General features: G+C 37.5%; 1 protein-coding gene across 3 annotated transcripts in view; it reads right to left on the reverse strand.

The window, feature by feature from the left end:
• VIPR2 (vasoactive intestinal peptide receptor 2) overlaps positions 1 to 15,182 on the reverse strand; it is a 54,284-nt gene that overhangs the window by 11,679 nt on the left and 27,423 nt on the right. Inside the window, exons 6-9 of one of the 3 annotated variants that reach the window (XM_071734761.1) lie at positions 10,061 to 10,226; positions 7,107 to 7,257; positions 6,134 to 6,194; positions 4,778 to 4,847 (exon numbers count right to left, since the gene is read on the reverse strand). In XM_071734761.1, the coding sequence (XP_071590862.1) occupies positions 4,778 to 4,847; positions 6,134 to 6,194; positions 7,107 to 7,257; positions 10,061 to 10,226 (448 nt within the window). The remainder of the gene's footprint in view (positions 1 to 4,777; positions 4,848 to 6,133; positions 6,195 to 7,106; positions 7,258 to 10,060; positions 10,227 to 15,182) is intronic. The other 2 variants (XM_071734762.1, XM_071734763.1) reach the window with 2 other exon arrangements.

The raw sequence follows: 15,182 nt of genomic DNA on the forward strand, positions 1-15,182 counted from the left end.
CCAATCGCTCTAGAAAACTGAAGTACAAAACTCAATACCCTAAGTCTTACTCCCATTGTTTCTTCTTTTTGCATCTTGTGTTCACCAGCCCTTCTGGTGTTGGATTGTTTGGTGTAGTCTAGAAAACCACACACTAAATATAGCAGCCCTGTACTAAAGGGAAGGAATACTTGGAATGCACACGTTCACATCAACATGAGTGAAAAATTACAGCTAAGGCAACATAAAACAGCTGTATCATAATGCACACATTTTAGAAGAAATCAGCCTAGAGAAAAATTCCTATCATTGTGAAAATGAGCCCCAAATAAGTTTTGATACCTAACCAGACTAACTGCTATAAACCTTCAAGTGTCTGCCTTGATGTATTGCTGGAACTCTCCTTTTTCCAGTCCTAACAACTTGGCTGTAGGCTTTCCAAGTTCAATGATTTTTTGTGTCTTCTCTGGCACATCCAGTACAATTTGTGATGTTAATAAAAAAACTATGATCAGAGAAATTGACTATTTAATAAATAAACTATTTAATATTTTGTTTGAAATGCAAGTGAAGGGAAATGACAGGAACTGAATTTGGAAATTTAATTTTTTTTTTTTAAAAGAAGGACAAATGTTAGAAAATGTAGGTCTTTACTGAACTTTAAATACATTTTTCAGGCAGATGATGACTTAGGCATTTTCCTTGATGCAAGTCCCTAATAACAACTTGCCATATACACTAGAGCCAGGATTTGTGGACAAGGAGAGATCTTCAATTTCATAGTGTATTTTTTAGCCACAGAACAGGAGAAGGAAAAAAATCCTTATCCTGTATTTGCAAAGGGGTTGGCAGAGTAATCCCTGTTCTTCAAAATAATCCCTATTTTCTATTGTAACAGAATAAACTGTCACCCACTTGGTTTCTGAAGCATCAAATCACTTGCAAAACTACACTCAGGTAGCTCACATTTTTGGATGCCATTTGTGTACTACTCCTAAATCTGTTTTCAAACATGTATCTATCTGTAAGCATGATCTTGGATCAATGAAAAACATACTTTCCTGTTTTGAATTTGTAACAGTCTGTAACAGCAGAAACTGGATATTAAGATCTAAAGGTGGCAACTGCCACTGACTTAGTACAATGGAGCAAATTAATGTGACTAAGATTATTATTGAACTGATCATTTGTTAAAATCTTTTTAATTATACATCTGATTTAGAATAGTGTGTTTCAATAAAATGTGAAACAAGTAGTGCCCTGGAAGTTTTACTTTCAGTGTTTTGGGGTTTTTTTAAAGTTTTTCAGTGCTGTAAAATTGTTTGAGCATAACCTCTTTAAACAAAAGAAAATATGTATCCTCTTCAATAAACATCTAAGAACAGGAAAATAATATGAATGCAGAGAAACTGCACAAGAGTGGTGACAAATGGTGCCTCTATAGTGGAGTAACTGTTGGCTGCTGGCACCCTTTTCTGTCAATAACTTTTTGAGTCTAAACACATTGCCTGAGCATGGATTGATGTTGTTTCTTTCTTTCTATTTAGTCCTTTACACAACCTGTAATGTGAGATAATAAGGTAAACATTTCTCAGTTACTTAGATGTGACAGAATAACTGCTGCCTCCCAAACACCACTTCTTCCCAAATGACAGCAGTTTTTGTAAGTGGAAGTATGGAGAAGGCAGCTCTGGAGACATTTACTAAATGGAGAATATGGGTAGCACCATATAAATTGTTTGGAACAGTCAACCCCAATTAAATAACTCTGAAATGTGTACAGCATGAAGTGTGAAAGGCTGCCAGATAACTTTTCTCAAGCCAAAACTTCCAGATGGAGTTGCCAAGGAAGGTTCTGACACAATGAGTTAGCAGAACTAACTGCTAACTTTGACAAGTGACTTTAGAACTTGCTCTCATAATATTGTTTGCTGTTGGATAATAACATTATAGCAAGTATAATCTTTTAAGCAGAGAAAATGTTTGGAGTTAGCACAGAAATCATTGGAACAGATTGAATATGGCATGAAGACTGATCAGACTTCCTTTTAAATATAATGCCGGTAAAAGGTTGATCCTTAAAACCTGTGATTGATTTCCTCCACTTTTCAAAGGTATTATTCTCACAATCAGGCTCTGTTCTATTATTTTCTTCACTCTTCCTCCTCCTCTCAAAGACTTTCAGTATCAACCATGCTCTGGGATTGCTTTCATGCCATTACGTCGACATCTGATGAGAATTCCCAGTTCAGGTATTCTGCTCTCCTATAATCTCCTGATACTCAGCTTATTTCTGTCACCTCACTGACTACTTACAAAGATGTCCTTACTACCATTGAAGCCATTTTTTATTACTATTTATCCCTGTTACCATTCTCTGTGAGTCTTCCATTCTTTCCACATTCTTGAGCAGACAGAAGGCACTGCATGGGTGGGTATAAGTACATCATACTTTTATTGACTTTGTCACATCACCTATCCAAAGAACTTGAAATTATCCATTTTCATTGTTGAATGGCAGGCAGAATGACCTCATTATTCAAAGACTTGAATCTTCAACTTCTACTTTTAATAGAGTAGAAATCTTGAGGCTCATCCTGGTGTGTTTCCACATACTGAAAATAATGTTGACATGAATTTAGTTTTTCACTCATTAATGACCAACTAGATGTTACATTTTATTAGGTCCTCTTGCTCACTGAAGGCACACTTTACTTTGCTGAGCAGTAACTTTGCATAGCATCTTAGCTGTCACAATGAACATTCTGGGTGTAGATCAATGCTCCAACAAGATAGGAAGGGTGAGAATCACTGCTTTTGTAACTCCCTATCATGGGAGTGAGTTTCTGCTTGGTAGTTTATTCAACTACCTAAACACAAAATGTAATTGATAAAACAGCTGAAGAATCCTCTAATCAGAGAAGTGGCTTCACACAGTACACACTGCAGAATCACTTGGCCATCTCCAGCTGCTCTCACCCCTATAACATGCTGTTTAAGAGAAGAAACATCTCTAGAAGGTGACAACAGATTCTAAACATGTGCATCCAGCAATCCAAAAAAGATGGTTTGCAAAATGTTTCCCTATGTCTTGTATCAAATCAGTAACAGAACTGCTAAAAAAAACAAAACGAAAAAAAGAGTACAACTGTTCCAAACAATTACTCTTGTCCATGTTTTATGATATAATGTACTTTTGTTGACTGTCTAGTATTCATTTTTCTTAACTCATTTCCCAGTCTTTGCTAAGATCCAGCTGCAATTCAAGCTTGCCAATGAGCAATTGGATAACTTTTGTTTTGAGGTCTAGGACTTCTTTGGAGAAGCATTGATTTCTGGCACATGAAGTTTCAGCTGTCTACCACATAGCTATTTAAATTGAACATCCAGAGAATAGACATTCATCTTTCTATAAACACCATGTGGTTTGTTTTTCTTTTATCTTGCAGCATATTTTCTTCTCTCTGGACCGTCTCCCATTCCCCAGCTGCTTTGAGATACACATATTCTCTTCATGCTGTAGGTCTGTTGCATGCCCACTTCTGCATATCATAAACCATCTTTTCTCTCAGTCCTCACCTATATCATTCACAAATATGTCTGCTCTGCTTTCTCTTTAAACACTGCAGAATTCACTCTGGGGGAGATGATAGGAATCATAGAATCATAGAATCATCTGGGTTGGAAGGGACCTCAGAGATCATCAAGTCCAACCCTTGACCCACTGCTGCAGTTCCCAGCCCATGGCACTGAGTGCCACATCCAGTCTCTTCTTAAATATCTCCAGGGACGGAGAATCCACTACTTCACTGGGCAGCCCATTCCAATGTCTGATCACCCTCTCTGTAAAGAAATTCTTTCTAATACCTAACCTAAACTTCCCCTGGCACAACTTAAGACCATGCCCTCTTGTTTTGTTGAAAGTCGTCTGGGAAAAGAGCCCAACCCCCCCCTGGCTCCAACCTCCTTTCAGGGAGTTGTAGAGAGTGATGAGGTCTCCTCTGAGCCGCCTCTTCTTCAGGCTGAACACCCTCAGCTGTCTCAGCCTCTCAAAGTTCTCTCAAAATGATTTTCAGCAGGTACAGATTGAAAGGCAAGCCCAAGTGTAATGTGGACTTGAAATCTTGTGTAATCTAGCTGCCCTAATTTTCCTGACTGTTAAAAAAAAGCAAATGTATCTAAAATGTAATAATTTGCATTGTGATTGTTAACAGAAACGGACATAAAATCATAGCATATAATTCCCAAAGTTAATTACATGACTACTGCAGTGAACAGGAATTTTGTTTTGCTGCTCCAGTAATTCTAATGAGTTTTACATAGGAAATGTCCCATGAACATTCTCAAATGATATTCTTTTGCAAATACTTCATGTTCAATATATATTCCAGTCAGCTAACAATTAAAGATATAAACAGCCATCATTTTTTATGGCTGCCATAATATCAGGTTCTCAATTGCAGGGCTATCTACTTTCTTTACATGCAACATCAAATCTGTAATTCATTGAAAAATAAAATTAGATTTTTGCTTCCCCCAGGCTCATAAACAGGATGCATATTAAAGAAAGAACAACATAAATAAACATAAATAAAGGCAACTGCTCATTTAATAGGAAGCAGATAAATTTTGAAGGCAACACATTTTAATGGCCTTGGCATCTGTTTAACATTTCTCCTACAGTGCAATTTCTTTTCATTAAAACAGAATTCTTGCCTAACTAGCAGTAAAGAATAATGGCTACATTTACTGCACAATGCTGAACTGATCTATAATTCATGCTTAAAAGTTTACTTACTATAATAGAAATTAAAATTGGTATTCGTATAACCCACCAGGGACCACCATGCTCATTTGTATCCCAGCAACTATGAAAAAAAAAATGTTAACATTAATTTCATCTGGTAAGCAAGGTCTGTGAGAAGTATTTATTATATACAAGTAGGACACACTAAAAAAATATCTGTTCTTATTTAGAATTTGGCATTCAATCTTCTTCTGATTTTAATTTTATTTCACTGGTTTTGATATGCATATGCAGATAATTCCAAACATCAGGCACTCTAGACTGCACCATTACACATCATAGAAGTCTGTAGGCAAACCAAGCTTAAGTTTCTCTTTGTTTAAGGACACTTTTCCAATAAGCCCTTGACACCAGCCTCTGGATAGCAGGAAGGTTTAAAGCAACTGGTAGGTGAAATTGAAATGACATAATTCCTTGTGGGATATTTAGGTTATAGATTGCAGGAACTAGTTTAAGACCTGAAACTGTCTGAAAATCTGAAATTTTCACTGTCAGCTCAGCATTTTGGGTTGAAATACTCTGCCAATAAGTGCTCTGAAAAATTTATCTTAAGCAAGAGCAATACCCTTCAGAGTTTCTTCAACTATGACCATAATGACAAAGGAAACAGGAGTTAGTTTTCGTTTAACATGTTAGATGTCTTGCAAAGAAAAATTAGAAATTATGTAGGACACGATTTTTCAGTTTAATTACAGAATCAATAGAAAAATATTAGTTAAGCTGAAAAAAGGGTGTCAAAACTGTTTGTTGCACTAGCTAGGAATTCTCTCCCAGTCCTGGGGGCCAACAGGAGCAGCAAGTGTGATCTTCCTACAGAATTCTTATCTCAGTTCCCATTTCCATGCCAGGAGCTAGTCCTAGCTCTAGCTAATCCTGTTTTACCTGGATACGTGCATTTTACATATAGGTACATATGTATATCACATTGCTTCACTGCTGGGAATGTAATGTAGGTATACCCAAAATTATCTTTATTTCAATCTTTTTAATTTCTAGTAATAAAATCAGAATGGTCAGCATCTTAGTGCTCTATATTGCAACACTGAAACCAAGGACCCCTGCTGCTATTTTAGAGTATTATTTTCACTTCCAAAAAAAGAAATCTAAATGTGGGTCTCAAAGATTAACTTTAGTCACAACCTATCTTTGCCCAAACCTGCCTTCAGAGTTTTTCAGATAAATACCAAGCATAAACAGCATCCCTTTATTGCCCTATCTGAAATTTCAGTTCTGTGCTTGTCCCTTTCAGAACACTCAACTACCTTTGTGTGAACACCACCATGTCCCAGGATAGGATTGAATTGGTGCAGTTGGAGTATTTAAGCTTTCTCTCCCCCACACACTTACCCAGTGTCCTCTAAAATGATTCGTGTCACTGTCCATGTAATAATGAATATGGTGGGAATTCCTGAAAAATTCAAAGTAAGTTTAGAGATGTTCACAAAAATGAAGGTACACACACAAATACACACAAACACAAATTTTCAGCCTGCTACTTAGTAACTCTTCCCCAAATACACTGCTCACAGTAAACAGTTAAGTGAATGGAAGGAGATGCCCATCTGATGAGCTACATGATGTAAGCAATGTATTACAAAAAAAGGCTGCAGGGAAGTGGGTTTATTTGTTATAAAAATGCAGTCATCATGACTAATACTCAAAGACCATTACTTTCTAAGCTATCAGAGTGACCTACGAGGAAAGAGGTACAAGTTACACATTCCCAATACATTTTCAAGGAATATAATATAAAACAAGTATCAATCATTTGATAAAGGAACCATTTCCACACACAATGTAACTCCAATTTCCCAGCAATAGCTAAATATTTTATGATCACCTATTACTAGAAGCCTTAATATGCTTTGTAAAAATATCATTGCACTTTCTGGAAATGGAAAGTGTTTAAAACCAGATGAAAAATATCATTGGGCTTTTCAAAAAGGCAAATAGAACATGTGCAGCTAAACTTTATTCTCCCATATGAGTCCATTCTGCATCATATGTTTTTTGGTGGCAGTCCTTTTACTATTCCATCTCCTTCCCAACCCTCGGGCATTGTGCAGAGTGGCACAGGGCAGAGCCATGCCCAGGAGCACTTTAGCAGTGATGCTTCAGCTCTTTTGTGCCCACTGCCTCCCATGGTACAGCAGCTGTAACCTGTGCTGGAGCTGAACAGGAGACACTATGAGTCTGAGGAGTCATCCAACAGAAATGGCATGAATGAAATATTGTACCTTGGAATGAAATCTTGAACCTGACTAAGATACATACAGAAAAAAACCGAAACAGTATTACTGGAGGATGTCTAAGTTCTTACCCCATCCAATCAGCAGGTAGATCGTGAAGTGTCTGTTGGGGGAGAAGATGAGCACAAGCAGGATGTGGAGGTAAAGTCCTTCAACTAAGAGCCAGTAAAAATTTGCCATAACACCATACTGAAAAAAGACCAAAATAGCCTTGCAGCCCACCTGAAATATGAGAGTAGGGATCAAAGTTGTTGTAGGAATGCTGCACTATATTAATATAGTCCTTAAATCTCCATGTAATACTAGTAAACCAGGTCCAGTGGAAATTTATTTTCTAGAGTCAAGCAAACTGAGATATTGCAAATGTTACTATATATATAAAAAGAAATTAATTATAAAACTTATGTAGATGGCTCTCATAGCAATTTTGTTCAGAAATTTTGAAAACTTCATTACAAAAATATTATAAAAAAGTGATGGTTATCATGAAATGCACTCATTTCCAATGGTTAAGAAAATGAATGGCTAATACATTAAAATATCATCTACTAGGTTAGTACTAAATATATTAAAATCCCAGCTGGCTTCCTAAAATTGTAAAAATTAAAAAAAAAGAAACTGCTTTAGGATTTTTTCCAAGCGAAACGGGAAAATGAGTGGAAAATATAACTTTACATAATGAATACTCCAAGTAGATGAAAAAGAAGTTGAAAGAAAGAGAAAGCTGAAAATTGTGTGTTCCCTTTAGAAAATGCTTTAGTGTTTCTTAATAAACAAACCACACGAGCACATATTGTACAATGAACCCCCAACAGTCTGTGTTACTCTCAGAATTAATTTTCAGGGGTCTGTGCTGCTGATGTTCCACAGTTCTGTCTGCTGCCACTTTCATACTTCACAGCAGGAATCTGGGATGTGAGAATTGAACATAAATATGTTTCTGATGAGACTGAGCTGAGAAATGTGATGATTTTGTGAATGTAACAGATGAAAAAAAATGTACAAAGCAAAACTTCAAGTTTCTGCCTGCTTTACTTCCTTCCCCATTTGAAATACCCTTCATGCCTCCACTGTTTCTGTTAAAATTCCAAGTGTACCAAACCCTTAAGTAGGTAACCTGCTCATTCAGTGACTGATTTCTCTGCCTAAACAGGGGTGTCTATGATAAAACAAGGTGCCCTCAGAGATCCCAGTTACCAGCTGCTAAGCCAGAAGGGCACAGACCTCCCAGAGATACTTCTTTGTATCTTTCAGTCCCTTGTGGTGCCTCAGATATCTCAGTGCAGCCCAAGCAACATACATGCCTATATTTCTGCCTGTCTACCTGCCAATACAGACAACTAAGTAAAATTCCACTTCACTTCACCTAATTTGAGATGTATACAAGCCAGGTTTCTGGTGTAAGTCACCTGCCAGCCAACCAGCTCCCTTTACAGGTCATGAAGAGAGACAGGCATGTTCAAAAACATCTTAAAGCAGATGAGATAAACAGTCCACTGAGAAAGACAAAACCCCAGATAAATTAATCTTACCTTTGGACTTTGTATCCACTGAAAGGATACCCACTGAAGTCCAGCAATGGGCCAGAAAATTTAACATGGATAAAATTAAACATTTCTAAATACAAGCTGATGCTTATGACTACTTGAAACCAGATTAGCAGTCTAAAATTTTTGTAATCTCTTTTAAATTCCAATACTTGACTTCATTATATTCTCCATTTACATACCAGAACACCACATCAAAATAATCAGCTCTTCCTTCAGCTAATCTCATATCAGGTGTATTTACAGATGTTGAGGACTGAAGGTGTCAGTAAAGAGTGAGTCAAAATTATGTCTCTGGGACATTCAAATCCAGGACCTAGTTACACTGTGGTTTGCATTGTGTGCTTTTAGACATCTGTGGCACATCAGTGCAGCAGAACTGTGGAACATCCCATGCACAGCAAAAGGTAAGAAAGGTGGCAAAAACCCAATGTAAGAACAAAGAGCCAAGCTGGTGTCAGATCATCTCAAATACTGTACAACAGAAACTGCCTGACAGTCCACAAAGTTGGATCTATATTAACCAAGAATAACTGGAGAATAAACACAATTGCAGAAATCAAGTAGTATTTTGAGATTCCATTGACTAATGTTTCAGGGACCTAAGAACTTTTAATTGCCCCTGGTAGTCTCCTACTAACTCCTTTGCCTACTTTGGGTCTGCTAACTCAGACACTATCTGTCTTCTTTAGAAACATCCCAGATTATGAATCCATACATACAGCTTGGTAGTCACTGCTAAGAACTTTTTGATTTGGGACAACATGGCTCATCAATCTACAAATAGTTTCCTTCCATTTTTGACTCACAAGCTTAAACTGTAGTAAATTAAATTCAGAAGGTATTCATCAATATTTGTAGGGTTCTTCTGCTGCACTTTTGACTGAAACAACAAAGGCAGAGAATAGGGAATATCATATAGTGGTCAGTCTTTAACAGCAAGACTTGAGATTTTTTAACCCTTGTTCATGAAAATACAGTAAACTTGCCAGCTTGCCTGGGATGCTGAAAACAACACTTCTGTCATAGCCAGAAGCTACAAAGGAGTTAATAAAGAAAATTCCTGCAAATGTTTAATTTTCTGACTTATGTATCTCCCTCCACTGATACCTGTCCAACTCCTGGACCCCTGATAAATCTGATGGAACATTTCCAGACAGGTAGGCTTTAATCATTCCCAGATGATGGCACTCCTGTTTGCCCTAAACTCTCCCAGTTTTATTAATGCAGTGGTAATATTTATTCTGAGATAAATTCTGGTTATGATTTGTTTTGGTAGATGACATGTCCCTTCATGGACATGCAGAACTATACTAACTTATCTTTCTTGTGCTGCAACACTTTTTCTCTGGCTACTTCTAATAGACCATTTTGGTAGTCATTGTGCTCTCTGCAGAGCTGTCTACACTGACAGCTTGGTATTCCTAAATATTTAAAATGAGCAGGAAGGAAAATTTAGTGACACAACAGTATCATACCAGGTAGCAAATGAGTTTAATTACCCATGAGGTTTGATCCTCTGGACAGTGAGCTGTGTTGGAGCTTGAATAGAGAATATCATCCTTGACTAAAACAGAGATTGCTCTTAGGATGAAAGAGAGGAACAGGTTCAGATGGATGTAGTTCCGAGTACAATGAAGTTTTCTAAGAAGAGATTTAAAAAAAGGCATTTTAGATTTTAAGACAGAAAGCTACAGCCTTCTGCTACTCTCTGTTAATTTCTTAGCAATATGAATCATGAGTAAGAGTTTAACCTTTCCTCTTCTGCCATATTGTTAGTGCTGTTTTGCTATTTTGTTTGTCATCATTATCTTCATCATCACTATAGGCTGTTCAAAACTAACAAAGTATCTCTTACTCCTTTTCACTATCACAGACCAAAAGATTCCAGTGGTATTTCTCCCACACCTTAACAGAAGCTGTAAGCACAGATTATTGCATCCTTCAGTGTGTGTGCACTCAACCATATAGTTTTTTGGCAAATAAAAATTACTGTTGTTTATGTATTTCAGATATGCTCTCACCTATTATTTTCAATTTTTTTCTTTAACTTCTGCATTTTTATTATATAATGGCTTCTTATCCCTAATGTGAGTGCATGCCAGAGCAATCAAAAAATGCATTAAAGATACTACATCACTTATTCTTTCTATCCAATGAGATGAAAACTTCTATTTAGTACAGCAGCCATGTGCAAACCTGACAAACAGGTGACAAATTAAATATTCCAAGCAAGCAAATGAGTGCTAAGGGGAGCAAGTTATAATTCAAGGGCTTTTCACTTAAAATAAATTCTCTTCAAGATCTTTCCATTTAACAGAATTTTTGAAAAAAAAAAACAAAAACACAACTCAGAAAGAAATAAGGCTAAGAGTTATTTTTGGTCAAAACCAGCACTTTGGACTGCACCTGGACATGAGCCAGAAGCCAGGGTATTTTAGCATACACAGGCAATGAAAGAATGAAGATGCAATGCAGATCCAGAGGGACCCTGGCAGTCTTGAGAGATGGGCCCATCCCATCCTCATGAAGTTCAATAAATCCAAGTGCAAGGGCTTGCACCTGGGTCAGGGCAATTCCAAGCACAATTTCAGGCTGGGCAGAGAATGGATTGAGAGCAGCTCTGAGGAAAAGAATATGGGGGTGTTGGTTGCTGAGAAACTCAACCTAAGCTTTGTGGGCAGCAGGTCTGAGGGATGCAATGCTCCCCTCTACTCCACTCTTGTGAGACCCCACCTGGAGTCCTGTGTCCAGTTCTGGAGCCTCCAGCACAAGAAAGACATGGAACCCTTGAAGATGATCAGAGGGATGGAGCCCTGCCCCTATGAAGACAAGCTGAGAGAGCTGGGGTTGTTCTGCTTGGAGAAGAGAAGGCTCTGGAGATACCTTAGAGCACCTTCCAATACCTGAAGGAGGACTATAGAAAAGCTGGGGAGGGACTTTTCATAAGGTCATGTAGTGATATGACAAGGGATATTGGCTTTAAACTGGAAGGGATTAGAATTAGATTAGACATTAGGAAGAAATTCCTTCATGTGAGGGTAGTGAGACGTTGGAATGCGTTGCTCAAGGAAGTTGTGGCTGCTCCCTCCCTAGCAGTGTCCAAGGCCACGTTGGTGGGGTTTGGAGCAACTGGATCTAGTGGAAGGTGTCCCTGCCCATGCTGGGGAGTTGGAACTGGATGATCTTTAAGGTCCCTTTGAACTGTATTCATTCTGCAATTCTATAATTAGATGATAGATACTAAATAATCCATTCTGTAACTACTAAAGCAAAGGTAGTTACACTGAGTGTAGGGAAATAAGTAACATCCATCTTGGAAAACTCTGCTTTGTCAAAGAACATAATCACAAATTATTCTGATTTTTTTTTATTTGAGAACTGCAGTTCTCAAAAAATGCAGTGATTTCTGTGGCAATGCATGTCTTTTGCTGAAACAGGTTCTGACCCAAACTGAAACCCTGCCATCACCTTGGATTACATCCTATGTTTATATGAAATTCAGAGATAGACACAAGCTGCAAATACGAGGAAAATATTTTTCAGGAGTAACTGATTTAGGTGATTCGTTCTTTGGATTCAGTAGCTGAAATAAATATTGGGTTGATATAATGTTGTCAAACGAACAGTTTGGAGGTAGTGGGCAAGAAAGTTGGGATTTGTATGCTGAATCAGGATAACAAAAAAATGTTGTTCTTTAAAAATTAAACAAAAGCTATCATGTTTATTCCTTTGAACTTACCATCTCATGATACAAAACTACCATGTGATAACATTTACAGACATCACATCATACAGAAATGATGGAGTCTGGTATTTTTCTCCTTAGTAAGAAAGATACACCAGAGAAACTATCATTTTCTTTAACTTTTTGTTATACAAGAGTAATCCCAAAGGAAGTATAGTAAAATCTAGGGTGAGATCTAGAACATCAGTGTTATGTAGAAATATGCTGCTGTACAGTTCAGTTACACACTGAGCTGGAAGAAACCAACTTTGTTAAAAACATCTGAAAAATATTATTTATTTTCAGTTTTTTTGATTGTCACTTTTCTAAAACTTCATGATATAGTAAAATTTTGACATTCAAAATTAAGAAATAGAAAATTGCCTTGTAAGAAGGGTAGAACAGTTTCTTTGATTAAATCAAAATGATTTGTTTTGCTGTTTATAAAATAAGTGTGCAGATACAAGAATGTGCCTGACAAACTGACAACCTCCAGCAGGAAAATATTGTGCTGGAAAGTTACCTATTAGACTTAATTATAGTAAGTGTAGAGTATTATGTGGGATGTGGCACCATAGTAACTTGAAAAATGTCAGCTTAGTTTGGCAAGGTATTTTCATAGAATCATAGAAAGTTAGGGGTTGGAAGGGACCTTGAAAAATCATCAAGTCCAAGCCCCCCTGCCAAAGCAGGGTCACCTACAGGAGTTCACACAGGAACACATTCAGGGGGCTTTGAATGACTCCAAGGAAGGAGACTCCACAACCTCGTGGACAGCTTGGTCCAGTGCTCTGTCACCCTCACAGTGAAAAAATTCTTCCTAATATTTATATGGAACTGCCTATGCTCCAGTTAATAACCATTGCCCCTTGTCCTACTATTAGTCACCCCTGAGAAAAGCTTTACTCCATCCTCCTGGCACTTGCCCCTTACATATTTATAAACATTGATGAGGTCACCCCTCATTCTCCTCTTCTCCAAGTTGAAGAGCCCCAGCTCCCTCAGCCTTTCCTCATGAGGGAGATGTTCCACTCCCCTAATCATCTGTGGCTCTGCACTGGACTATTTCAAGCAGTTCCCGGTCCTTGAACTGAGGGGCCCAGAACTGGACACAATATTCCAGATGTGGCCTCACCAGGGTAGAGCAGAGGGGGAGGAAAACCTCTCTCAACCTACTGACCACCCCTCTTCTAATGCACCCCAGGATGCCATTGGCCTTCTTGGCCACAAGGGCACATTGTTGGCTCATGGCCATCCTGAATATTTTCAGATATTCATGCTTTTTGTCTTTGTTTTGAGATTGAAAGGTTATAATATTTTCCTTCTACAATGTTTCTACATGTGTCTTTTACAGATATTAATAATGAGAGCCTATATGATGTTTTTCATAAAGATTAAAATCCACTTTAAAGTCCAGTTCTTTGGAAGAAGTACAAAACAGAATATAGGAGCTGCATGGAAAGTTTCAGGAACAACTCCCCTCTCACCACCCAACACCAGAACAATATATAACAGACTACAGAAGTCATGTCACAATACTTCAAAAAGAATTTCCAGTTCCTTGTCATGAAGGTTTTTACCTTCAATTAAAAGAAGCTCTACATTATTCCATGTTCTCTTGCATTAAAAATACAGCACATATTCAGGATTAAATTAGGTATAATTTGAAGCACGCACATACAAATCCAGCAATTCAAAATTTTAATAATCTCTTGTTTTACTAATATCCAGAGTTCAAATCCTAAAACTGCTGGATGAAGTCAGAATGCTGACAAACCTTCTGCTTTAGTAACTTCCAATTTTTAACTCACTGCTTAGAGACCAAATCTTCTTCAGAGAATTTCACTTAGGTCAGTTGCTCTTTGCTCTCTTTTTAAAACACAGCAAGGTGAAAGTTTGCTGGTTACTTTCAAAGGTGAATGTGTTTCAGGGATGAGTGAGGTTTATAAACAGTATATTGACATTCTCTGTAAAGAACCCTCAGATCTTTCAGGGCAAAGTATTTAGTTTCTTGGATAGCAGTTGGATAGTAGTTATTAGCTGAGCAGCAAAAAGTTAAAACTTGAAAAAAGATTCTTATTTTTCAAATTTGTCCTTACAATTGACAAAAATATATGGGATGCCCTACAACATGTCTGAGACAGATATACACATATAGCCATTTGCAATTACTTCTATTATTGATAATTTACAATTGCTTCAGCTGCAGCCTTTAGGTGTAAGTGGCTGCTTCCTACCTGTTTGGGAAACTGTATACTGAACAGTATTCTTACTATCTCTGTGGGTTCCTAATTCAACTCACCATGTTAGGAGGCCCTTACACTCCCTGTGGGTAAGAGAGAAACAGGCTTTTTCAGGGAGAGACTTAAAAAAAACCCACAAAACCTGGATGTTTCTACTGACTCAACAGAGAGATTGGGGAGTTCTCAACTTGGATATTTAAACTGAAGTTGAAGGCTTGAGTACACACCAATTCTTGACCTGTTTGTTACAGCTGACTTCTAGGGATAGAAAGCATTCAGATGTCTATAACACAGTCTTTCATGTGTTATTAGCTTTACCCATTTTGAAAATGCATGATCTGCCTGGAGTGTTTGGTTGTAGAGAGGAGACAACCATGAGTGACTCAATTAGTTTTTCAAAGATATGAAGAAATATAATTATGGTTTATATATATGTTCTGAATAGTCTCTGAATATTTAAATACTGAGACATTTTGATGGGAGAATGAAAGGCCTACAGAACTCATGACAGAAATAGTTCATCAGAGGAATGAGGCTCTGACAAACAACATCCTGTCCTCTCAAAATTACATGTATCTTCTATCAAATCTGAGAGATGCATTTTCTTATTTTTCTGGGTGCTGAGTGGAA

Source organism: Heliangelus exortis, chromosome 2, assembly GCF_036169615.1.
Source record: "Heliangelus exortis chromosome 2, bHelExo1.hap1, whole genome shotgun sequence".
Taxonomy (NCBI): Eukaryota; Metazoa; Chordata; class Aves; order Apodiformes; family Trochilidae; genus Heliangelus; species Heliangelus exortis.